At 47.1% G+C, this 26,705-nt stretch overlaps 1 protein-coding gene across 7 annotated transcripts in view; it reads left to right on the top strand.

The window, feature by feature from the left end:
- Window positions 1-4,853: 4,853 nt before the first annotated feature.
- Window positions 4,854-26,705, top strand: part of Tbc1d14 (TBC1 domain family, member 14) — a 95,668-nt gene continuing 73,816 nt past the window's right edge. The window contains exons 1-3 of one of the 7 annotated variants that reach the window (XM_006503640.3): window positions 4,854-5,101; window positions 6,289-6,343; window positions 19,088-19,829. In XM_006503640.3, the coding sequence (XP_006503703.1) occupies window positions 6,301-6,343; window positions 19,088-19,829 (785 nt within the window). In that variant the 5' untranslated portion in view covers window positions 4,854-5,101; window positions 6,289-6,300. Of the gene's footprint in view, window positions 5,102-6,288; window positions 6,344-8,701; window positions 8,771-9,267; window positions 9,439-14,166; window positions 14,287-19,085; window positions 19,830-26,705 lie in introns of those variants that run through there. The other 6 variants (NM_001113362.1, XR_376793.2, NM_133910.3 and 3 more) reach the window with 6 other exon arrangements.

Genomic DNA, 26,705 nt, shown 5'->3' with positions numbered 1-26,705 from the left:
CCTTCTGGAGGGCAAGTAGGTGGTTAGAGAGTTGGGGCTGATTTCATGAGGGTCGCAGCACCTGGTAACAACCTGAGCAAAACATTTAAGGAGAGAGGACTCGGGAGGAGGGAGATTGGGAAGCAGGTGGCAGGCAGAGCAGATACAAGGGTATGCCCAGGAGTCCCTCCTGAAGTAGAGCCTGGAGGGTGTGTGTGTGGGTGTGTGGGTGTGGGTGTGGGTGTGGATGTAGCCTGGTGAACAAAGCCCTAGGGGTGGAACTGGCTGTGGGCTAGCAGGTGGTGGTGGTAGGAGCTGGGCCTTTGTCTCCTCCCACCTCCTCACCTCCATGGTGCTCCACATGAGACCAGCTTCCTGCACACATCTAAATCGGGCTTTACTCTCCCTGGTGGCAGTGGCAGGCAACTGGGTGATGCTTTTAAAAGCAAAGCTGTTCGGAAAATTCCACTTTGGTGTGCTGTGACACAGAGCCCCATTCTTAGCTAGAGTCTCTCAAGCCCACAGGCTTTCAGCATGGTCACTTCCTGGTGAGCGTGAAGCTTAGCCACAAGCTATCTGCACCCCTTGCTCCCCATCCTGACCTACCCAGGCCATAAGGCAACGCTTTAAGAGGACCCGTTCCTTCTGCTGTGACTTAGTCTTTCTGCCAGTGACTTGTGACGTACAAGATATAAATGACCTGGGGTTGTGAGTCAGCCCTGCCTGGATCAGGGCTCTCAGGTGGCCCGTAGGTACCACTGGGCTCCTGGACTGGCTAGAGTCTGAAGTCCCCCAGCCCAGCAGGCACCCTGCTTGGATGGTTCTCATGATGGAAGTCAATGTTGTCAGGTTCTCAGGTAGACCTTTTTCCTGTGCGTTGAACAAGCACAGGGCTGGGCTTATTTAGCTGAAGGCTCTGGTGTGATGGACTGAGAACCTCAGCCTCATGGCCTCAGGTGGCTGGGTGGAACCCAACATTGTTTCCTTGTGAAACAGCACATGCCATGTGGAAGTTTAAAAGTTACAACACATGTGCAGACCCAAGACACTCAATATGGCGTGACTCTTGGTCTGTTTCTTCTCTCCTCCCTACCCTCCTTGGAACTGAAGTCAGGCCACTGAGCTACCCCCCAACCTCTCTCTGTCTTCTTTCATCCCTGGGGACAGTGTGCATTTCATAGCCTTTGAGTATAGTCAATCTTGGTCTGTATTAAGATTTGTGCAAAGGTCTGGCCAGTCCTCTTTGTCCCTATTATATTGTTACACATGGACATTGGAGGTGTCAAAGCATATTGACACACATTTGACAGACTTCTTCAGGGGTTGAACCATCACCTCAAACACTTATCATTCCTTTGTATTGATGACTAAGTCCTCTAAATTAGCTGTTTAAAAATATACAATTTAGGGACCTGGAGATATGACTCGGTGGCTAAGAGCACTGTCCCCTCTTCCAGAGATCCTGAGTTCAATTCCCAGCAACCACATTGCCAAGAGCCATTTAGAAGAGGCTAAAAACTAGCAGGTGCTATTCCTGAGATGGTTCTGCCATGGATTAAAATCGATTACAGATTTGCTTCTCTAGGCAAGGGTGAGAAGAATTTCAGTTTAGGAAAGATTCCTGCTATTAACATGATTATCTGTTATTATTAAATATAGAACACTCACTAGGTATTGACCCACCCATTTGAGCAAATTTATGCAGACCTATGAAGATGTACATTCTTATAGTGTTGCTATATAGACAAGTAGATAATGATTCTATAGAATTCCTGACTTGATTCAAATAATCTTAGGAAGAAAGTTTTTTAGAGATGGTCTTAGTTGCTAGAAAGATGTAATAAAGTTAGAATCAAGAATAGAATGTGCCCACTCCTCAGAATAGTAAATAAAGACTGCATAATAAGAAATACAGGGGCTGGTGAGATGGCTCAATGGGTAAGAGCACCCGACTGCTCTTCCGAAGGTCCGAAGTTCAAATCCCAGCAACCATATGGTGGCTCACAACCATCTGCAACGAGATCTGACGCCCTCCTCTGGAGTGTCTGAAGACAGCTACAGTGTACTTACATATACTAAATAAATAAATAAATAAATCTTTAAAAAAAAATACAATGAGCTTTCATAATCACACTAAGAAAAGAAATAGACTCGGGACAATTTTGTGTTCAAGGAAAAACATTTAGGTCTAAGGATAAAGCCACAGGTGTGCCCTTGATAAGCCAAGGCCATAAGAAACTGTTGCTTTGAACTTTTTTTTTTAAGATTTATTTATTTATTATATGTAAGTACACTGTAGCTGTCTTCAGACACACCAGAAGAGGGTGTCAGATCTCATCAAGGATGGTTGTGAGCCACCATGTGGTTGCTGGGATTTGAACTCTGGACCTTTGGAAGAGCAGTCGGCACTCTTAACCACTGAGCCATCTCGCCAGCCCTGCTTTGAACTTTTAATGAGTATATTATAATGAAACACTGCTTTGAACTTAGTATCAACATCCTTCTGTAACTCCCATTTTATATAACAGTTTATCTCTGAGATAATTTTCTAGAACTTTTTGTCTAAAAAGGTATAAAAGATTAGAGAAAAGAAATAAAGTTGTTGGTTGAATGGTTTGGCTTGGGGAGCTTTGCCCCATTCAGTCATTCAGCCATCCAAATGTACATGTCTGTTTGTCTGTCTGTTTGTGTGTAGGTATATGTGAGTATATGTAAGCATGCATGACTACTTGTGGAGTTAATTGTGACAGACAGTCGGGCCCAGACAAAGTGTGGATAAATGGATATTTGAATGTATATGTGTGTCTGTGCATATTTGACTGTATAAAGCATCTTAATGCTCTTCCTTTCCTTCCTCTCTGGTTCACAAAGAGTTAACCAGCTTAGCCTGAGAGGCTTCTGGCTGACTCATCAGAGAAAAGAGCACTGATAATAAATCCTTTTCCTTAATTCCCTGCTGCTAAACAGCATGTGCTAGCCTCCAGATATTAGCACTTATTAAAGCACAAGTAACAAAGAGTTAATAAAGAGTTAAGACTTTAGTGCTCAATGAAGCACAAAACAGTAAGAACGAGTTAAGTTCTGAGCACAGAACAGTAAGAACGAGTTAAGTTTCCCTAGAGCTTATTTGAGCATAAAGAGTTAAACAAAGCACAGAGAGTTATAATGTTCAGTAAAGCACAGAGTTAAAGAGAAAAGAAACCAGCATTTGTTTAATAATAGGATATGCAAGGAAGTTTTCTTTTTAAAGATGTGTTTATTTATTATATCTAAGTATACTGTGGCTGTCTTCATACACCCCAGAAGAGAGCATCAGATTTCATTACAGATGGTTGTGAGCCACCATGTTGTTGGGATTTGAACTCAGGACCTTCGGAAGAGCAGTCAGTGCTATTAACTGCTGAGCTGTCTCTCCAGCCTAGCAAGGAAGTTTTCACAATCTTTTAGAAGTCATCAGCAAGCGTTCAGTATAGTTAGAGAACTAGAAGGCCAGAGACCATCAGTCTTTAAAGGAAAGTCTGATGCTGTGTCTCACTTCAAGCCCATTCCAGGCCAGGCAGGCTCCTGGTACCACATGGTGGCTCATAACCATCTATACTGGGATCTGATGCCCTCTTCTGACATGCAGGTATACATGCAGATAGAGCATTCATACATAAAATAAATCTTAAGAAAAAAAGAGAAAGAAATGAAATACACAATTAAACAGGAGTGGTGATATAGTCCTGTAATCCCATCACAGGCAGGTCAGGAGTTCACAGCCATCTTTGTCTAGGTAGCAACTTTGAGGCCAGGCTGAGTTCCATGAGACCCTGTCATTTAAAAACAAACACTTTTTAAAAAACGAACTGTTATCAGCCATGCTGACCCTACTGTCATGTGACAGATCATTTGAGACTGTGCCCCCCTCATCAGCTACAACCCTAAAGATTTCCTTGATGGCTGTGTATTTCATTTCATTTAGTAAATCTTCCTGTATCATGGGGCATGTACACAGTTTATCTTTTTTGTAAATGATACCATGGTGATGTCTTGTTACCAGAGAAACTGGGTTTGCAGGTGATATTTGGTATTTCTCCTTTAAACATGCCATCAAGTGGTGGTACATGCCTTTAATAGTGATGGCACATGACTTTAGTAGTAGTGGTGCATGCCTTTAGTCCCAGCACTTGGGAGGCAGAGGCAGGCAGATTTCTGATTTCGAGGACAGCCTGGTCTACAGAGTGAGTTCCAGGACAGCCAGGGCTACACAGAAAAACCCTGTCTCGGAAAAAAAAAAACAAAAAACAAAAAACAAAAAAAACAAAAAAAAAAACCCATGTCTTCAAACTGAAGGGATTCTAAGACATAAATAAATTCCCCTTTGTGTTCTTTGATGGGGTTGGATCTCTGAATCTCGATGTTTCTGATCTGTTTTAGGCCAGGAAGCTGGTAACCATACTGATTTTAAAAAATGAGGAAAAAGCTGGTAATGGTGGTGCATACTTTTAAATCCCAACACTCAGGAGGCAGACAGATCCCTGAGTCCAGGCTAGCTTGGTTACACAGTGAATTCTAGGACAGTCAGGACTAAACACACACACACCCTGGAAAAAAACAAAAAGGAAAATTCTAGTTGATAGGCCCTGGTGTAAGAGTCCTAGTGTAGAGAGGGGTGTTGATTGCAGTGGCTACTCTGGCTACCAAACGCTGTTCTGTTGGCACTCTCTACCTGCCTCAGGTTGCTAACCACTAGTGCACTAGCAATTCCTGTCTTTTTTTGTCTTTGTTTTTGTTTTTCTTATACAATTTTAAGAACCAACCGAGAAATCCAAATTCCAAGCATTGTGTCCTAAAAATGGGAACTGTGGTCTCCATGGAGTAGGAGGTAACACTCCAACAGGATGGGGAGGGAAAAGACTGGGTTTGGGAAGGGCTCTGAGGGCCTTCTGGCTGGAGACGATGGACAGAGACAGCAAAGCCCCGGGGTGGCATGTGAACCTACTGTTACTGTAACCATGCTATGCCAAGAGCCAGTGGCATGGGAGGCAGGTTTGGGCTGGGCAGGACCTGACCTGGGGAGAGTGAGCTAGATCTGCGACACCACGGGTGAGTGGCTTCACCTCCTGTCCTCCTCTGTAAGGTGAGAGGCACTGAGTGAGCTTAGCAGGTTGTGGAGGTCAACCTCTTGTCACAGAGGTGAGGTGCTGGCCACTCCCAGGATGACTCCTGGTAAAGCCAGGTGTGGGTGTGACTCACGTAGCTCATGTGTTGGTGGCATTCACAGAGATTGGGGACTATGATTGTGTTCAGGAGATGAGATCCCTCTGTCTCTGGAAGGGAGGTTAGGGATTCCTAAAACAGCTATTTTGTGCCTGCTACCCTTCACCTGACTGAGGATTCTTCATCCTTCTCTCTTGACCCACTTGCTTCCCAATAACTCCGAGGGCTGCCCTCAGGTCCTAATGAGGACTAATAGGTTAGATAACTATTTTCCTTATAAGAAGTCATGGCTACAAATTGCAGAGCACTGTGTCTGTCTGTCCCAGGAGCCTCCATGAAAGCAGTTGTTGTGAGTGGTGTGTCCTGGGTTTATAGCAGGTGCACAGAGATGGTTTCTATGGATACTGGACATCTTGAAGCATTCCTGCTTCTCTAAAGAGATGCTCAGCAGAGCACACGGAAGTCATCCCTGGCAAGGTCTCCTTCGTCCTACAAGGCTCCTTTGTTCATGTTGTATTGTTAGGGGTGGCTCAGACAGTTCTAGGAGGGCTTCAAGAATGGGGGAAACTGACAAAGTTGGACAATTTCTCTTCTTGTATGACCATTGCTTCAACTATTTTGACCTTGTTCAATCTTGAAATAATGTGGGGAAGGGAGGGGCTGTGTGCTTCAGAGATGGGGATGGGGACAGGGACAGAATCTGAGGAGTTAGTCAGTCAGAGTCTCTGCGAAGCTGGTATTTCTGTCCACAAGTGAGAGGTTTGCAGCCATCAAAGAAGCCACACACCAGCACCAGGGCAGTCCTTCTGGAACCCTCCAGCAAAGCCTGAAGGGGAAGAGGTGGAATAGTTCCCCCAGGGTTCTGCTGGGAGAGCTGTCAACTTGAAGAGGGGTGTTTTCTCTGTATCTGGGAGCTAGAAGTGTAAGGTTCTGAGGGGGTAAGTGTTAGGTTCTAAGGGGGTAAGTGTTAGGTTCTGAAGGGGTTAAGTGTTAGGTCCTGAGGGGGTTAAGTGTTAGGTCCTGAGGGGGTTGTTAGGTTCTGAGGGGGTAAGTGGCTGCGGAAAGTGACCACACCCCTTAGTGCAGTTCACTTTGTTTTTGTTTCAGACGCAAGTTACAATGAGGCTTTATCTAGACCGCTTCTGGGGACTGATGGCAAAAGGTAAGACATAGGTTACATCAGAGGGATGCAGGGTAAGGAGGAGTTCCCAGAGAGAAACCAGGGCTCTGGCACCAGGCTACTGAGGGTGAGGCAGGGTCAGAGGGTGCCAGCTGCAAACCTGCCCACCACAGAGAGTTGTTGATTCCAGAGACAGGACAATGGTCCCTTGTCATCTCAAGGTTCGGTGTTTGTTTGTTTTTTCTAATATTAAAAAAAAAGTCTTTATTTCTTTAATGGATGAGTGCTCTACTGCATATACATCCACAGGCCAGAAGAGGGCATCAGATCCCCTTGTAGACGGTTGTGAGCCACCATGTGGTTGCTGGGAATTGAACTCAGGATCTCTGGTCAAAAGGACAGTGCTTCTAACTGCTGAGCCATCTCTTGCCCTTTGAGGGCAGGTTTTTAAACTGATACTCAAGCATTATGGCTGGAAGGTGAGGAGTCGTGAGGACTCCTGTGCGTATCCAATACGAACGAATCCATTGTGCTGAAGTTTGAAATGAGACTGAAGCCAGTTCCTGCTTCCCAGTCAGTGTTTAAATCCAGCTGTGAGGGCACCAATGGGTGTGATGGAACCTGGCATTGTTTTCAGTTCAAACTGCCAGGAACTTAAGCACCTTTGAAATTTCTATTATGTAGCAAATCCTGAGGGATGCCCTGCAAGTCTCTCAGCTCTCTGCAAGCCAACAAAAGACTGCCCAGTCCATTTAAGCCTCTACCCTCCTGCCATTGTAAGTTGGTGCTTAGAGTAATTACAGTCATGATCCAGAAAGGGAAGTTGAAGCCAGTGTCTATCAAGTAGTTTGTAGGCTCCTAGAATGGCTAGAGTCTGGAGTCCCCCAGCCCAGCAGACACCCTACTTGGATGGGTCTCACGATGAAAGTCAATGCTGTCAGGCTCTCAGGTAGACCTTCTTCCTGTGCATTGAACAGGCACAGGGCTGGGCTTATTTAGCTGAAGGCTCTGGTGTGATGGACTGAGAACCTCATGGCCTCAGGTGGCTGGGTGGGACCCGACATTGTTTCCTTGTGAAACAGCACATGCCATGTGGAAGTTTAAAAGTTACAACACATGTGCAGACCCAAGACACTCAGATATGGCTCGACTCTTGGTCTGTTTCTTCTCTCCTCCCTACCCTCCTTGGAACTGAAGTCAGGCCACTGAGCTATCCCCCAACCTCTCTCTGTCTTCTTTCATCCCTGGGGACGGTGTGCATTTCATAGCTTTTGATATAGCCTTGGTCTTGTAAGCCCTTCCTCTGGACTGTGTTCAGATTTGTGAAAATATTTTAAAATATTTGAGAGAGTTGTACAGAGGTTGAACCATCACCTAATGTTTTGAAATGAATGTACAATTGAAACAAAAGTGGTGGTACATTCCTATAATCCCAGAACTGGGGAGGTAGACTCGGGAGGATCAGGAGTTCAAACTCATTGTTTTCTAGGTTGCAACTTTGAGGCTAGCACAAACAGAACTGTAACCAAGACAAATGGATTTCCTCCTGCTTGCTTCCAGGTACCTGCCAGGGCAGGGAAATTCCTCTTCCTGTAGGACTGTGATGGTTCCAGCCTCATGTGATGGTTCCTGGCTGAAATGCAGTCAGGTTTTAAAGGGGCTTGTTTGTGTTTGTAAATTTTCGGGGTCTGACAACTCCTAGAATAAACCCAAATCATCCCAAGTACCCTTTGTATGGATCCAACAAACACTCATGTCTCTGCTTTTTGAGGCTTAGGAAACGAGTGCAGGTGAGTTCAGGAAGGGAAATGCAGCACAATGACCTGGCCTGATAGAAGACATCCTCCATAGACATCTGGCTTAACTCTGCTCAGCTCTAGCTGACTTCTACCTCCTGAATTATACTTTTTCATAGATTGTGTCTCTGTAATTTTTGCTACTTAAAAAGGTAAAATGTGCATAAAGCCAGGTGTGGTGGCACACACCTTTAATACATAGGTGGATCTCTGTATCTCAGGCTAGAGAAAGATGCTGTCTAGTGAGGCCTCTTCTAGTTCCTAAGCGAGACCATCACACAACTTTCAAAACACACTGATGATGAACCCTGTCTTGTCACCTCCTGAGCCTGCTGGGCGTTGTATACTGAAATATTAAAGTGAAGACAAAAGTTGGCGAACTACAGCGCTAGGCACTAAGCGCAATGAAACAGTGATCAGAAAAGCCCGTTTGACAGGTGACAGGCTAAGGCTATACCGGGAGGGCATTCCAAGGTCAATGATCTGTAACCTGCGCTCACGTGTACCCCTAAATACTCCCGTGGGCTGTTAAGACTCCCCCAGCTGCTGGACAGGGGCGTCCCATCGATGCGCTCCGCCGCTCGGCTCCCCACGCCTGGATCAGCCCCATGCGCTGCTTTCCCCCTCCCTCCCACTTCCCACTTCCAAGATGGCCGCGGGCGGAGCCGACCAGGTAAGGGGCCTCCGCCAGGCGTCTGCGGTGCCGGTATGGACACTGTGACTCTCTCGGAACTTTCCTTGCAGCCCTTCCTGGGCCTGAGGACAGAAAAGGGCCAGGGACACAACTCCCGAAACCCAGGACGGATACTTGGCAGGCCGGAGGAGCAGCGGTAGTAAATAGCAGGCTCCTAAGCTCTACGGAGCTGCGGCGGGGGGCGAGAGCCCTGGCGGAAGAGCAGTGGAAGCTTAGCGGGGGCGTGGCTAGGGAGCGTGAGGGCGGCGATAGGGAGCGCGGGGCGTGGTAACGCTCCTGTCCCCCGGAGTGTGACTAGGGACGAGCGTGGGGTGTGGCTAGTGAGCTCTCGGGGGCGTGGCTCTGGAGTGCGGGGCGTGGCGGTACGCCTGAGGCCCTGGGAGCGAGCGATTTGCGTTGGGTGTTGGGCTAAAGAGGCTCAGCGGAAGGGAAGAGAAGCAGCCTTGTGGGGGCGTGGCTGCGTGGCGTGGGCGTGGCGGGGGTGGGGTCTGGCGCTGGCTGCTTTTAGCCGCGGGCGGCCGGCAAGCACCTGCTGAGGCTGGGCATCTGCGGAGTCTACGCTCTTAGCCCAGCGAGTTGCGGGCCCCACGGGGCCTGGGCTGCGGGCCACGGGCCGGGGAGATGGCGTTGGAGCTGCGGTAGCTCGGGTACTGAGGGGGCTCTGCAGGGTCAAGCTGAGAGGTTGCGGATGGCTGACCGCTGCCACCTGCTGCTGCGTCGGCCAGGCAGGGAGGTCTGAGAGGGCGGCTGGGAGGGCTGGGGTCCGGCTGACGTGCGACTGCCCTCGGCCAGCGCTTGTCGCGACGTGCGCCTTTTCCAGAACTTGGTGAAAAGTTTTCTCCTCAGATGTGGTGCTGCGAGCTGTAGAGGTGTCTGCTCTGTGCGCCCTGAGCCAGCGTCCTCAGACCCCTGTCCTGTTCACATCTCTGCCTTTACTCCTTTTCAGACCCTGAGGTATTCAGATCTCTGTCCTTCTCAAACCCCTCTCCTGTTCAGATCCTGGTGCTCCTCAGACCCCTGGCCTCTTCAGATATGGTCCTCAGACCCCTGATGTGTCTCGGATCTCCATCCCCCTAAGACGTTTTTTCCCAAATCTTGCTAAAGTTTTCTCAGACCGGAGGCTACGATTGGCTCGTCCAACTTTCACGGGGCTGTGGGCTACCAACCGAGTTTGCTCTGAGGATCTGAGCCTGTATCTTCCTCAGATCTCTGACCTGTTCAGACCTCTGTCCCCTTCAGTCCTTCCTCCTCAACCCTTTGTGGTGTGTTCAAATCTTCTTCCTCCCCATGCCCAGTTCTTCTCAGACTGCCAAACCTCTTAAATCTCCTGACCCACTGGGTCCTCTCTGACCTTGGGCCTCCTTATCCTGGTCCTGGACTGCAGAAGGTCCTTCAGGAAGGGACTGTAGACCCCGCTCTACTCAGACTCATTTCCTGGGTTATGTCCTCCTCAGATCTTCTACTCTCTGGCTGTAGGACCCGTTTTATCTCTAGAGACCCTCACAGTACTGGGCATATTGGTAGGCTAGAGGAACAACCTGACCTCTGCCCCAAGCCCTACTCAGGATCTTGTCACCCCTTCTGGGGCTTGGCTAGATTTCCAGAGGGTGCTAACCAGCACAGACTCCTGATGGAGCCCCAGTGAGGCTGAGAATGTCAGAGATACCATCTGACCAGGCCTAGTGAAACTTGAAACTGCCTCTCTCTGAAAGTAACATAGATAGGATCTTTATCTTCCAGGAGGAATTATAAGATTTGCTCTGTAGGAGTCTGTGTGCACTATTGCAGTTTGTCATTTCTGGAGGTTCTGGCTATTCTATGAGTATTTCATGTCCTCTGACTGAGGAGGGAGTCCTGGTGTTTGGGGGCAGACTTTGGGAGGCTGGGTTGCCTGTGGCTGTTGGCAGATCTGCTAAAAGGACTTAGCTAAATTTTGTATCAGTCTTGGCACACTTACGTGCCAGTGCCAAACTAAGACTCAAGTTTGGTGCTGCCTCCCCGTCTTCCAGCTCTTAACACCTTTGTGTTACAAAGCCCAGGCAGTTACTCTGTGCACACAGGGCTTCTTCCTGCTGCTAGCATCTCTCCTCACACATGCTCTGCTTGCTCTGTTGTGTGGGTTTGACCCATTGACATCTGAGCTCCGTGATCCTGATGAGACCCAGCTGTAATGAGAACCTGGCGAATACCTGCTGCTCCTGGGTTTATTGGGTGCACTCTTCTGGAACGGTTAAGAGAAGGAGGTGTGACTGTGGGAGATGAGGTGAGGGAGACAGAGGTGGGATGCAGACTGAGGCTGGTGTCACAAGACAAGGCTCTGCTTACCCTGATGTCCTCGGTGGCCCCAGCTGGCCATGGCACACGCGCGCACGCGCGCGTGTGCGTGTGTGTGTCTGTGTGTGTTTAGCACCTTTCTTGCATGAGTTAGGCTTGCTTTCTTTTTGTTTTTGTCCTCTGCCCTCAGCCCATCCTCTTACATTCAGCATCTCACTTGGCTCCTGGGGCTCTGTGTCTCTTTAGCACCTTCAGTTAGCTCTGACTCCTGTTATGCAGAGAGAGTTTCTTCTCTCCCTCCTCTACCAGACCTTGTGTAAGCCTCTCTAATAGTGAGGAGGACATGGCTTCAGGGAGCCTTGTCTTAGAGTCTGACTCCTGATAGGTCAGAGATCCTTAACTTTGTGTTCCCATCCTCAGCACTGAGCATCTTTGCCACATGATGTGGGACCTTGGAGAGGATTTGCCAGAATAGGCATTTATATATGAAAAGAGTTTAGGAAGTTGTGTATGTATTGTCTCCTGATGTTTGCTTTAGGACTAGATGTAAGTAAATGTCTTAGGCCAGGAGTGTTGAAACTTTTTGGCCATTGAGCTAGAAGACTCTCAGGAGTAGGTCAATGTGGGTAATTTCATTTTTCCTTGGGAAAATTGAGGCCCAGAGTTCAATCAGTGCCACAGAGCATGCATGAGGAGAGATGCTAGTAGCAGGAAGAAGCCCTGTGTACACAGGGTGACTGTGTTGGGGCTTTGCAATGCAAAGGTGATAAATAGTGGGCCTGAGCTGGCTGTCCATCTTGTGCCAAGATGCCGCCAAGATCTTCTAAGGCTTAGCTTAGGCCAGGCATGGTTCTGAAAGCATCGTGTGACTTTGTTCCCCTAATCTTGCTAACTGCCTGATAAGGTTAAGGTTCCTCTTGACTTCATTTTGCAGTGGAACAGAAGCACATGAAGTTAAAGTAAACTGAGGTTACATAGTTGGCAAGTGGAGGAGCTGGAATTTGAATCCAGGTAGTCTGTTCCAGAGTCTATAGCTCCTCCCATCCTACTTATTTTAAAACTATCTTATAAAATTACATTTATTATTTATTTGTGTGTGTGTGTCAGGGGACAATTTCTAATCAGCATTCTCCTTTTACTTGTGGTCCTTAGGATCGAACTCAGGTTATTAGGCTTGGCAGCAAGCACCTTTACCAACTGAGCCATTACTATGGCCTTAAAAACGTTTATACATTTTTACTATTGTTGTGTTTATGTGGTGTGTGTGTATGTGTGTGTGGTCGAGTGTGCATATACTGCATATGTAGAGTTGGAGGACAGCTTTTGGAGTCAGTTCTCTTTGTACCTTTCTGAGCATTCCAGGGATGGAATTTAGGTTGCCAGGCATGCACAAGAAGTGCCTTTACCCACTGAGCTGTCTCACTGGCCCCACTTTAAAAAGTTTTGGGGCCTAGAGAGATGGCTCAGCATTTATAAGCACTTGCTGCTCTTCCAGAGGGCCTGGGTTCAATTCCTAACATCCACATGGCAGTTCGCCTGTGTAACTTCAGTTCTAGGGGATCCATTGCTCTTTTCTGACCTTAGTAGGCACCAGGAACTCTGGTGCACAGACATATATGGAGGCAAAATACTCATATGGGTACAATAATGTTTAAAGTTCATTTCTATTAGCACTACCATATAAAATAGTAAAAATTGTTAAGTGTTTGGCTTACCAATTATCACAAAGTTGAGGATGTGTATTTTTGAGTATTCCAGCAGGCCTTGTGTGGGGCTCTGATGTCATACCTGGCATGAATCTATACCTTCCCTTCAGCAACTTGGAACAGGTTGCTCTCTTTACATTTCAGTGTCTACAGTGTACTTAGCATACTTGTGACTAGGTTGTATGGCCCTTCACATGTAGCACATGGTGAGAGCTCAGAGTGGTCTCTTCTGTTAGGAATTAAGCATGCCTTACTCCCAGTGCTCTGGAAGCAGAGGCAAGCAGATCTCTGAGTTTGAGGCCAGCTTTGTCAATTAGTGAGCTCCAGGCCAGCTAGAGCTACTTACTGAGTGAAAGAGACTCTTTCTCTCAAACAAAGAATTAAAGAGTTTTAATTATGTTGCCTTTGTGAAGTGGTCTGCATATCTTCCTAGTCCATCACAACTTCACAGGTGTCTGTTTAGTCATTAAATGTGGCTAAGGAAGAACACTCCATATATTCTGTCCTTAATTTTAAGGGTCTCATGTTGGTCTTTTAATTATAGCACCTTTGGCCAGTGTAAGTTAAGTGCCTTTCTTTAGGGCTTTGAGGGAGCCTTGGGGATTCTCAACAGTTTGAAGTCTGCAATGCTGAAATATATGGATGAAATGGTTCACCCAGAACTTCAGGTACGTTGCCATTCACCCTCCAGAGGAATATATATGCTTAGGAAATGGTTTTAGGACTGTTTTTGCCTGAAAAATAACCTATGTAAAAAGAAAAAAACTTTTATAATCGACTTCCATTTTGCACAGTGGCAGTACAAAGAGTGACCAGGGGGCTGCCTCCTACTCGAATCAGATCCAGGTTAGCCCAGCATGGCTGCTGTCTTAGCCCTGGTTCTTAGTCTGGAGCTGAGATTGCTGGCACTCGGCTAAGCAGATGAGTGTGAAGGTAAAATGGTGTCATGCCCAAGCACTCGAGACCTAGGACTATCCTGGTCCCTTTGACCTTCCGACTTAAAGAATCTTAAAGAGGACTTAAGAGAGACTCTCCCCCTGGTTAGTTCCTGTGGTGCTCTCTGCAATGCAGAATTCACACAAGTGAAATGTCTCTGTGGGACTCTGGTGTTAGACCTCATTCCTCACCGGTCCTGAGCTAAAGTTTGTCCTGAACACCCTGTGTTCTGGGCTGAGATGCAGCCTGGTGGAACCACTGCTTCTGCGAAGAAGCAGAAGGCCTCATTAGAACCCTCACTGTTAACCATGGAGTACCCCAAGAGGCTTTCTCAAGAATGTTGTGGGCATTAGATACAGAAGACTTGTGTGGGGCCTGTTCAGGTCAGAACACCCTGGTGTGTATTAACTGGTAGCTATGCAGGTAGAGCTGTTACAGGTGATCCTCTTTCCTGATACTGACCCTGCTGTTTGTGCCCTCAGGCATGGCTGAGGAGCAACAAGCTTTGAGTGTTCTGCCCTTAGAATAGGGACCTGGAAATCAGGTAGAACTGGACTGAAGGAAGACAACGCAGCTAAGGTGAGTGTACTGTCCTACCCTTTGATGGTCAGAGAGAACAGCAGTATTCCTTTGGTAGCGGTACCAGGAATCCCCTTTCTCCAGGAACATCCAGGGAGGAGCTGGGTCAAGAAGGGCTGCTTGGGCCCATAGCCTTTGGGGTTGGGGCAGCCCCCAGGAGTGGTGCTAGGGGCAGTTTGTTCTTTTACAGCCACCAGGGAGGGGATTTCCCTTCCTAAGGACAAAACTAACCATTTGGTTTTTGTTTCAGAATTGGTGTGTGTGCTTGTGTGTGTGTGTGGTGTGTGAAAATTCTGGCTATGTCTCAACTCCTGGATTTTAGGGAGGAGAAAATCAAGTGGTTTCGGCTGGATCAGACTGTCTCACATGGCCCTGTCCACATCACTAGTAGAAACTGGTTCTCTTTTCTTTGTTACGTGTCTTCCACAAAAAACTGCTCTATGGGGTGAATTTAGGCTATTCCAGAACCTCAGACAGTTTCCTCTTTGCTTCCTGCAGAACACATGAAACTCACATGGTCTTGCTATGTGTTAAAAACAGCTTTCCTCATATGCCTGCTTCATATCTTGTGTGTTTGTCTCTGGTCTGGAAAGTGGTGACTGATCACCATGTACCCTGCATTTTGTCCTTCCCCTGGCAGTGTGCTCCTTCCTCCCCAAATGGACTCAGTTAGAGCCTTGGTCTGCTCAGGTTAGAGTGCCTGCTATAGGCACATTGTGTTGCTCTGATGTAGATGCCAGAAAATGACTATCATTGTGGATAGTGGTTCCCATCATTGGTCTACATGTAACCTGTTGTACTGAGTGGACTGCCCAGTTGCAGTGTCTGGTATGTGCACGTGTTACCAGGACTCAGTGGGATTTTCCTACTTGTATTGCTTCTGCTAGGGCTGCCTTGTTCTTAGAATATAATCCAGATTTCAGTTATGCTCATGGGAACAGTCTGGGAAACCTGCCCACTTGAGGACTTGGCTGTTAGCAACTAACTCAGCACATACTTTTAAAAATCCTTAATCTATGGTAGATGCTGAAGTCCAGAAATGTGTAGAACTGTTCTTGCCTGAAGTTTAGGTTCTAGTGGCAAGAAACAGAACTGTTTGTAAAATCTCATCATTTTCGGTGGGGTGTGGCAGAAGAGCCAGGGACGGGCACTGTGCAGAGGAGGAAGGAGGTGGCTAGTTGGAGCTTTCCATGCCATAGATTGCTAGAACCCAAAGCCCCTGATGACCTTGCTGGGCTGGAGCTCTTTGCTTCCTACAGTGGCCCCAGGTGGGCTGCGTGTTGAAAGGTGGGGGAAGGTAGAGGTGATGGGAGGGCCTTTGTATCTGCTTAGTGTGGGGAATTAGGGCTCAGTCTGTGCTTAGAAAGCATGTGACTTGGAGGCAGGCCACCTTCTTTAGGCCAACTTCCAAAGATCACCCTACAGCCTTGTCTCGGAAGCATGCGCTTTGTGCAACTTCTCCTTACTGGGGCACTGGCAGAAGGCAGGAGGCCTGGAGAGTGGCCTCTGGTTTTATGGCATTGGTAGAACCAGGTGGAAGGGCTCAAGGACCAGGTGCCCTTGGTCCTTTGTAGAAGTTGGTTCTAGAGTATAATTTTAGTTAGGATTAATATTGCTGCACAAAACACCATGACCAAAAACCACGTTGGGGAGGAAAGGGTTTAATTGGCTTACACTTCCTTATTGTCCTTCATCATCAAAGAAAGTCAGGACAGGAACTCAAACAAGGCAGGAACCTGGAAGCAGGAGCTGATGCAGGGGTTTTGTTTCTGTCCTGCTCCCGTTGGCTTACTCAGTTTCTTTTCTTTTAGAACCCAGGACCACCAGATCTGGGATTGAACCGCCCACAATGGGCTGAGCTCTCCCTTGTCAATCACTAATTAAGAAAATGCCCCACAGTTAGATCCTATGGAGGCATTTTTCTCAATTAAGGGTCCCTCCTTTCAGATATCTCTAGTTTGTCAAGTTGACATAAGAGTAGCCAGCACAGATATGCTGCAAGCTGGCCGGAGCACTCTTTCCCTTTTAGGTTCATTTCCTCAAAGACAGACACTCTGTTCCTGAGACTTAATGAGTCACCAGAAGCCTCAGAGTTCATCTGGCTTTTCCCTGAAAGAGGCCCCAGAGACAGGGTACAGCATGGCTCTGGGCTCACAGCCCTGCTTTCTTTCCCACTTCTTGGTTAGGTTTGAAAGAAGGTCCTAGAAATCAAATCTGTGAATGAGGTGCCGTTGTCTGAGTAAGACCGTTTCTCACCCCCACCGACGGCAGGCACTAGCTAGGTGCCTTGTGTTTGTCCAGGCAGTGACTGCTGTGCACTCTGAGAGCAGAATCTCTTGATGACACTTGAACTGCATCTCTGCAGACTCTCCCAGACGCAGCTAGAAAACAAGGAAAAGTGGCTGTGGAGCACCTGTGAGGTCTGGTGTCTAGCTTCACCACACCTCCTTGTGGCTTTTGTCTTCAGACCAGCCTGTAGTATAGTATTGTTAATACTCACTGCTGGGGAGGCAGGAAGTTGAAGCTCAGAAAGGTTAAGCACCTCTTGGTGAGTGGCAGAGCCAGAATTTCAGCTGGGCCTGTAAAGATTTCCTCTTCCGCCTGAGGCCTTGTGCCAGTTTCATCTGCTGGAGTCCGATGGTGTTTTGATATAAAGTAACCTTTGCCTTTGTCAAAGATTAGCTCTTAACTATGTAATAAAATGTTTCTTCTTTTATTTTTGCTTTAATTAAAAAAGACTGCAACTTCCAATTTGTGTGTATTTGAATCTACTTGTTTCTTTTTGCGATTGTTTCTTAGCTTAACAATTGGTTAAGTTTTCCCACAGCAGGGAACACAGATAGTGTGTGATGTCCTTGAGGGACACATGGCTGCTGGACTCCTGGCGGACATCAGGGTGAGCCATGCAAATTAAAATATGCTAACACCTTCTGAGGGATGCTCAGCTCCCTGAGAATACATTGAGTTTTTGTCTAGGTTTAAAAACTTTTTCAGCTCTTATATAATTTTGTTTCTGTAACAAACTAAATTTGCCTGTGTTTTTCTTGCATTGTGGCACACTGTGGTTCTAACTTGTAAGAAAAATAAGTTATTATTCAGAACACCTCTGGAGTTAAATGAACCTTACTTGCGGGCTCATAGTTTTCTGTGGCTCCGGCTATTTCTGAATTCTGCCTTTCCATTCACTCCCTCCTGTTTCCATTTTTGCTCTTTGCTGCACTGTCTGCCTGGCTCCTTCAGTTTCTGGGAGGAGGAGATTACTTACTTCCCTCCCTCCCCCCTTTCTGCTTTTAATCGGTTTGCTTGTGCTGCACTTAGGAGATTGGCTTCCTGAGGGCTGCAGGAGGCTTCTTGTAGAAGCTAGGCTGACATCTTAGCAAGTGAACTTCCATGTCTGCTGTGCCTTGGAGTCTTCAGCAACTTCTTGTTTGATGAAAGCAGCTGCTCCTCCAGGGCCAGGTGCCCATTCATTGCTTTCCTTGGTACTTAGTTCATTTCCCCAAGGCCGTCTGGAGTGGAGCTGGGGTTACAGTCCGGAAGTGGCTGGAGTCTGGCGTTCTGGTCCTCAGATTCTACTCTGTGGTCAGGTTAGGGTGTACTGTCCGGTCTCTAGTTTTGACATTTTAAAAGGCGAGGGTGACAGTGTGCTAAGGGCCATGCTCTTCAGACTGGAATTTTCTCCTGACTTGTGCCTGCCTCTTTGACCTTTGAGGTGTGTGTGTGGCCAGTGCTTTAGATTCTTCTCTCAAGCCCTGGCTTTTGCTTTTCTATTATTAACATATCTTCTCTGAACTAACCTCCTGTCCTGGATTTAAGGAACCTGTTCTAAGCCATTTAAAAGTAGGTATGGCCTTTCCTCTGACCCCAAATCCTCCCTCTCTAGCTAAGTCTGATCTTGGACTATTCTGAGTGCTTGGCTTCTGTTGTGAAGGAAAAGCATGCCCTGTCTTGGGCTTGAGTGAGCCTGGTAGTGCTGTGAAAAGGTGCGGCCAGTTGGGGTATGCTTGGGCAGTCTTACTGTAGATGGCATATTTGTAAGTGAATAATTCACTTTTGCTGTTACTTGTAAGAATGAAAAGCTTATTTCAGCTCATTGTTTCAGAGAATTCTTCAGTCCATGGTATTTTGGCTTTGTTCCTTTGACCCAGGGAAGTACAGAATGTCATGATAGGAGCAGGTGACAGAAGAATCCTGATTGGCTCATGGCACCCAGGAAACAAGATAATCTAACTTCATCCATCCTCCTAAAGGCTCCGCCTCTAGTTGCATGGCAGCCTTGGGACCAAGCCTCCAACATGTGGGCACATAAGATCCAGAATGTAGCCTATTTCCACAAGAAAATATCTTTCCCACCTGGCACAAATGTTTTACCTTTTACCTCCATTGCTGGCTTGGATGCCAGAGATGTGACTGGAGCTGATGATGAAGCTGACAGTTTTCTCTAGATGATCTCTGTGTGGGTTATTGTCCTGCTACTTCATGTCATGAGAATGTTCAAGCATTTGCTCTGGGCCTCAGTTAGAGCTTGAGTGCAGAGGACATCTTTTATTTATTTATTTATTAAATTCTTTTTGACATGGGACATCACACAGGCTGGTTTCAAATTCACAAGCGTCTTGCCTCAGTCTCCCAGTGCTGGTTTTCCTAGGGTGTGCCGCTATGCCCAACTTGTAGGACTCTTTCAAGGTACCTTTTAAGTGGGACCATCCAGCCTTTGGAGCTCTGTGTTCAAAGATGCCCAAGGGATGGCAATTTTGGATTTATATACACATTTTTAATTCCCATGTCGGTATTTCTCTAGTTTCTTCTGGGACCAAGATGACTGATGGAAACCTTTCCACCTCGATGAATGGTGTAGCATTGATGGGCATCCTAGATGGTCGGCAAGGAGACTCCCTTCAGGACCTACAACACCTTAGTATCAAGGCGGCTCCCAGATCCCTTTCAGTGCCTGACTACGGACCTTCACTAAAACTTGGTGCTTTGGAAGATCGACACAGCCTTCAATCAGTGGACTCGGGCATTCCTACCCTGGAGATTGGCAACCCAGAGCCTGTTCCCTGCAGTGTGGTCCATGTGAAGAGAAAGCAGTCTGAGTCAGAGATCGTCCCGGAGCGGGCCTTCCAGAGTGCATGCCCGCTGCCGTCGTGCACACCCTCAGCTCCCACCTGCAGCGAGCGGGAGCAGGTTGTGCGGAAGTCTTCCACATTTCCTAGGACAGGCTATGACTCAGTGAAACTCTACAGCCCCACCTCCAAAGCCTTGAGCCGAAGTGACAATGTCTCTGTCTGCAGTGTGTCTAGTCTTGGCACAGAGCTGTCAACTACGTTGTCGGTCAGCAATGAGGACATCTTGGACCTCATGGTCACGAGCAATTCCAGCGCTATTGTGACCCTGGAGAATGATGATGACCCACAGTTTACTGACGTCACCCTGAGCTCCATCAATGAAACCAGCGACTTACACCAGCAGGACTGTGTTGCTGAGACTGAGGAGGGGAGGAAATTGAAACTATTGCACCCATTCAGTCACTTCTTTACAAGGTAACACCTTTGCTATTTGGGGCAGAGACAGGGCAACAGATGCAGACCTGTTGCCTTGCCCCTCCTTGTCTAACTGTCTGTGACTCCTGTGCATTGTTAATAAGAGCTGCGTCCTACAGACAGCTGTGCCTTTTCCCGGTGCCTTAGTACTGTGGAGTAGTGTGTGGCCAGTTCTGCTCACACTGCTGTTTGGCTGCTCACTGCCATCTCCCCTTCTGTGTCCTTGGCTCACGGGAATAGTCTTGGTTGCTTTTTGACCTCCTGCCTTTTGAGGGTGGAGTCTCCCACAGGCCCTTAGCTCCCTTACTTTGTCACTCATTCATTAGTTACACTAATTTACTAAGAAACTAAGGGTTTCTTAGGTCAGGCAAAAAGGTGCTGTTAAGATTGGCACCAGCATTAGCAACTCTGTTTCTAACACTGCTGTTAGTGGCAGACACTGGGGCTGGCATCTCCAGATGCTCCAGTCATGCTGCCAGTGTACCTGTCTGGCCCTGCTGGTGAGGGCATGTGCCTTGGCTGCCCTGCAGTCACACAGTTCTTACTGTGTTGATCCTGCCGTGTGCATCCTTCCTGTGGTGCCCTGTCACCCAGGTCCCCAACAAACCTGCTAGACTTCCTGTGTGTCTGTGGTGTGCTATGAGGAGTGCTGCTTCCATGTCTTCCTCTTATTTGTGTTTTTATGCTTTTGTTCAGCAAGAGTCTGTTTAAGACTCTGTTCTAGGCAGGTTAAATGGGAGTCATAGGGGGATAGACATGATCGTAGGTCACGATGGAGGGTGAGTTTATAATCCAGGGTTGGTATACCCCCACCCGTCAGTCACAGAAACTGAGGTCCTCTACAGAAGAGTGGTGGTTTACGGATTATATATTTAGAGTTGTAACCTGCCCCATATTTGTTCTCTAGAGGCTTCTGGGCTATGAACTTGGCAAGTAGGAACACACGGCACATGTTTCTAGCAAGTCAGTGTTGGACTTTGCAGTACTTGGTGTGACGTGCTGTCTAGAGTTCACCAGAGCCATCTGGGTCTGGGGACATGTAGTAACTTAGATTTCCAGTTGCTTCATCGGGCAAATGTGGAGTATCTCCGGTCAGCCTAAGGCCAGGCCTGAGTGAGATGGTCTTCCCATGGCACACAGCCTTCTGGGGATACCTTTGGTCTTGATGTGCCTGGTGGAGGTGCCCTGCACCTCCCGTGGATTCCTGGTCACAGAACTTGTTATTCAGTGATTGCTCTGGAGCCATGTGTGTCAGGATCCTTCCGAGGCCTCCCATGCAGCAGGGCTTGGGGTCTCATCTGGGTAGCTGGCTGGATCTAGTTACTTGGATGAGTGTTTGCAGTTTTCCATGTTGATGAATACCAGAGTGCCCTATGTGTGAATCCTCATATCAATCTCAGAGGGGAAGAGCTTACCTAGGAGACAGGTTTTCATAGTCACCTAAGAGACAGGGGTTCTTAGCAAACCTGGAAACCCTTTTTTGAAATAGAGGTGCCCGGGAAGTAGCACAATGAGAGCAGCTTGGGTTTAGAGGTCAGTTACATCCTAGCTATGTGGCCTTGAGCACCACTTACCTTCGCTGAGGTTTCTGAATCCCTCGCAGAGTACTGAGGAGGGCCATGGGTGCCTGATGTGTCATTGGCTTTGCTTCACTCATCTCTTGTCCCCTTCATCATGGGGCTTGCTGCCTCCGCTTATTTTCCCCAGAATTGGAGTGAAGAGTTCCTGTTGTGGCTGTGGAGTTAGGTGGGTTAATACATTTAAGGCTTAGTACAGATGGACAAACTGACACGTGGACGATGTCTTCATTAGGGTCACTATTACTATGTTAAAACCCCAGGACCAAAAGCAGCTTGGGGAGGAGAGGGTTTGTTTGGCTTATACTTCCACGGCACTGTTCATCATTGAAGGAAGTCAGGACAGGAACTCAAACAGGGCAGGAACCTGGAGGTAGGAGCTGATGCAGAGGCCATGCAGGGATGCTGCTTATGGTGGCTTGCTCAGCCTGCTTTCTTTCTCAGAACCACCAGCCCAGGGATAGCACCCACCACAATGGGCTGGGCCCTCCCCCCATCAATTACTAACTAAGAATTGATCAATTACAGCTGGGTATTATGGAGGCATTTTTTTTTTTTTTTGATTGCGGTTCCTTCCTCTCAGGTGACTTTAGCAAGTTGACATAAAATCAGCACAGATGACTTTACATATCAGCAGCTTGGGTGATCATGACCATTCCCTGATCTGTTGCTACCTTTGTCTTATGGGGAAATGGGTAGAGTTGAGTTGTCTATTGAAGCCTCTTCCCCTTTAGAGAAAATACTTTGCATTTTGCAGTTTCTAGACCCTCTTATTTCTTGGCTCCTGCTTCTTTATCCTTGGTTGGCAGCTCTGACACGGTCAGAAGGAGCCACACTGAAGCGCTGAAGCAGGGGGATATAAAAACCAGTGAGTGAGCGTGCTGCAGCAGCATACTGAGTCTAGCGTTGCCCAGGGAAGCTGGAAGTGTAGCTGCTGTTGGTTTGCCTTTCTTCTTGTAACATACACCCTCATATGTTTGTGCATCAGATTGCCCTGAGCTCTGGGCTGCTTCCTGCTCTCCTAGACACGGTGGATCTCGTGGGAGGGTGGGCACCACAGTTGGAACACTGGGTCAGGGCTCAGGTGAGCTAGGTTTACTGTCTGCTCTCTTAATAACTGTGACCTTGTATAGCTTTAGTGGGGAAAATGGCTCAAGTAAGAGCAAATAGCTAGGGCACCTGGCTTCCTGAGATCACTTACATATGGCTTTCTCTGGTTTGAACAGAACATATTTTGTTTCTTAATGCTCTTGTAAGCGTTTGACCCTGTACTGTACATTTCTTCAGTTGAACCCATTGCCCAGTAACTTAGAACAGAATTTCTGCACCACACACTGTTAATGTTTGAGATGTGTACTCCTGTGGGCAGCTGTCCAGTGTATTGCAACAGTCCTGACCTCTGCCCACTAGATACTGGCCCCATTCCGCAACGGAGGAGACCAGAGTGTCTCTAGACTTTGCCACATGTTCTGGGATGGAGATGGATGAAGTCTTTCAGATGCACTAGGTTAACTGGTGACAACTTTGATACTGAATAGCTTTCTCCAAGGTCACGTACTAGTGTAATTTGAGCAGAATCCTCATCTTACATGGAAGAGAGCTGTGTTAAGGGATCCTCTGAGTCCGGTGTGATAGAACTCAGAGGTGGCATGCTTGTCGTGTGGCTGTTTTCCTCGGGCTATGGGGTTGGTTCCCATGAAGCCAAAGGTTTAATCTGCTAATCCACATGGGTATAGGAAGTAATAATTAGCTTTTCCTGCTAATTATTATGGGGGTAGAGGTGCTTAAAGGTCTAGAGCGATAGATTTTTCTAGTTTGCTTCCTGACCTGGCAGAGAGCCCTCTGGGGGCACAGTCTATGTCTGGCTAGCTCTGTTTTTACTTGTAATTCAAAGATAAAGTGCGAGGACTGTTGTTTGAGAATGGGGCTGGGGCCTCACTAGCTCTGTCATTTTGTGCTGTGTGACCCTGAGAAAGTCATTTAACCTCTGCAGCCTCTAGTGTGTCCTTGGGTGACCTGGGACTAATTGCTCCTCTAGTAAAGAACTAAAATGAGAGGGACAGAGCTATAACTCAGTGTTAGAGCATTTGCCTGGTGTGTGTGCGGTTTCCATCCCTAGCACTGCAAAACAACTTCAAAAACCACTCAAGCAAAGAGCTAATAATGCCAGTGTTAAGTGAGGAAATAGAAGTTAACTCTCAAGGCAGCTTGATACATATGCTGATTTTGGCTTGCTTTTCTTTCTTTTGTTGAGGTTTCATATGAGATTTCAGTGTTATTTTTAAAAATTGTCATCTGTGTAAAGATGTTTGCAACCACAGTTTAAAAGTGAATCTTCAGATAGATACTTTGATATGCTATGAATGTGTCTAACCACGTTTTCAGTTCCTGTACAGAGCTAGGCTTTTGGGATTTGACCCATTGGCTGGTGATCATAGAGTATGATAAATAGGAAATTTGTGGACAGGAGACAGCGTATGAAGAGGAGGTGAATTCATTTCCCAGGATGCGGTGCACTTTTGTGTGCCTGGCGCTGTTCTTTGTTTTGCGTGGCTGCCTTTTTCAGGCTGCACAGTAATAGGGGTGGCGTGAGGTGGGACTCGGGGCTGCCTGCTGATCCATTGGGCTGCTTTCCTTCTAGCTGCTTTCCTGGACTTTATTAGCTGCCGAGCAGAAGCCTGTTCCTAGTCTCTTGCTGCTAGAGTTTTGGACATGACTTAGGACCATGCAGTTCTCCCACTATGGGAGGTTTGAGGCAGAAATGAGGTGCAAGCTGTTTTCCTTCTCTTTGCTGCTCTCTGGTACCTACTGATGTTAGAGAGGTGGGAGGCTTTCCTGTAGGGTTGACAGTGTCTGTTTGCAGCTTCCTGGATGCTGAGAGCAGTTGCCATGCAGGAGAGCCCTGTGCTCCATCCCAAAGGCAGTGATTTTGATTGCCTGCTGGGTTCTTGAGTTCAGCAAGTCCAGTAAGAGCTTCCGTTTGCACCTCAGGTATATCAGTTTTATGTTGCTCAGGGACCTGTTCCTAGGGTCAGGGGATCATTCAGAACCAACTTCTTCCTATGAGCTTGAAATAATCTTATTCCTTGTGTTAAATCCATTTCTGCTTTAAATACCTAGAATTTTTTTTTTTTTTTTTTTTTTTTTTTTTTGTATTTTGCACTGGAAACTTACTGATTTAAGAACATGCTGGTAATTCTGCCTCTCTGTGTAGAAACCATGTCAGAGGTTGATTAACTTGCCACAGGGTTCAAAGATGGCGCAGGGCTTGGCTCTCTGACCTTTAGGTTTATGAGAGGAACAAGTTCACATCAAGTGTTGTTGGATGAATGAGAGGAGGTATACCTAGGTGTGGAATAGATGTGTGGCCAGCATAGTAATAGTGATTCAGCTTTATGTTGTTTGACTTATTTTCTAATGCTATGACCATTTTAGAATTAGCACTAGAGAAATGAGAGGTAGTGTTGGATTTATAATTAGGACTTTCTTACGCACTCTGCTTGCTGTTGTTCTATGTCTTCGGCTGAGCTTTCTAGGTGCACCATATCACGGGCTGTGGAGCTGCTTCTGGTGTGGACACACGCTTGGGCATTGCTGAGAAGCCTGGGAAGGAAGGCTGGCCAGTGATTTCTTAGCTGTGTCATGGTGTGCTGACCTGTGGTCTTGGGCAAGGCAGGCACTCAGGCTCGGTGTTTGTGTGCTTGTCCGTGAAATAAGCTGAGGTCTACTTAGGGGTCTGTGAGAATAAAAGAGCCATCTCATGTAATCAGCATGTTGAGCTCTGAGAGCCAGGCGGAAGAGAAGGGAGAGCATTTTAAGATGGGCAGACTGGTGCACAGGTCACTGGGTTAAATCTTCCTGCTGTGGGATGAGGACAAGGAAAAAGATATAATAACAACATAAGACAAATGCTAATAGACTGGAATAGGACAAAGCAAAAGAAGGAAAAGAGCCGGAGAGCAGGGACACAAAGCAGGAACAGATGCAGAGACCATGTATCATCCAATCAGGAGTCCTACAGGAACCCTAAACTGGGTGCCATCATATATATGTGGAGGACCTGTGGGGTAGAGGGAAAAAATGTATATAAATAAAATAAAAGTAAAAATAAACCTGACATGGACAAGGAACCTCCAGGGAGGCTGTTGAGTTTGCCGCCTGCTGACATCTACTGCTGGACACACAGCCTGCCCTTAAGAGGAGTTTGTTGCCCAGTGAGACTGCCTGGGAGAACTAAATTTTCATTTGCAGGTTGTCAACTGGCGGTAGCTGCTGGGCTAGGGATGGGGGCATGTGTCCATTTCTTTCAGTTCTTACAACTCAATCTGCTACAGACCTGTGCAGGCGCTCAGTCTCTGAGTCCATCTGTTCTCCAATCCTGCTCTTTTAGAGGGCAGAGCTCATGTTTAAAACCCGAGTGATATTCCTCTGTATGGATTTGACATAGTTTATCTGTTTTCTCATCAAAGGGCATCTTAGTTGCTTCCAAGTTTTGGCATATATAAACAGCTGCTGTTGTAACGATCCGTGTGGGTGTACGGGTTTCAAGTCTTTTGGGTACATCCTAGGGAATGCAGTTGCTTTACTGTATGATAAGCCTGTTCAGTGGTGAAGAAACTGCCTGTTTTCCAAAATGGCTTCACAGTTTTTTATTCCCAGCAGCAATGAATGAGAATTCTTTGGTTCTGTCCCCACATCTCTCTGGTTTTGTTTTGTTTTGTTTTGTTTTTGGTCAAGTAGGAAGCAGGGTTCTCAGCTGAAAATGTTCTGGTGTAAGTTATTATAATAAGATACCATTGCGTGGATGGTCTGGGCACACCAGTCCTGGAGGCTGGGAGGGTCAATAGTGGTGTCAGCAGATGTGGTATCCGTGGACACACCAAGGTTGTTTTGACGGATGGTGTATTACTTACTTTCCTTGTTGCTGTGGCAAAGAGCAACTTAAGGAAGGAAGAAGATAAGCTGTGTGTTCTGCCTCACAGCTTATCCGTATAGTCCATCGTGGCAGGGAAGTAATGGTGACAGGCGCATGTGGCAGCTGGTCATATTGCATCTGATGTCAGCAAGTAGAGACAGTAAGCCCGTGGGATAGTGCTACTCATATTCAGAGCGGCTCTTCCATCTCCCATTAAGCTTTTCTGCGAACACCCTTATATGTTGGGGATGTATTTCTGTGGTGATCCTAAATTCTATCAAGTTGGCAGTCAGGAGGATCCCAGACAGTCATCTTTAAAAAAGTATTTTAATATTTATGGGTGTCCAGGGCATGAATGCCAGAGAAAGGTGTTGGATCCCTTGG

Source organism: Mus musculus, chromosome 5, assembly GCF_000001635.26.
Source record: "Mus musculus strain C57BL/6J chromosome 5, GRCm38.p6 C57BL/6J".
Taxonomy (NCBI): domain Eukaryota; kingdom Metazoa; phylum Chordata; class Mammalia; order Rodentia; family Muridae; genus Mus; species Mus musculus.
This window is presented reverse-complemented; position numbering and strand designations above follow the sequence as displayed.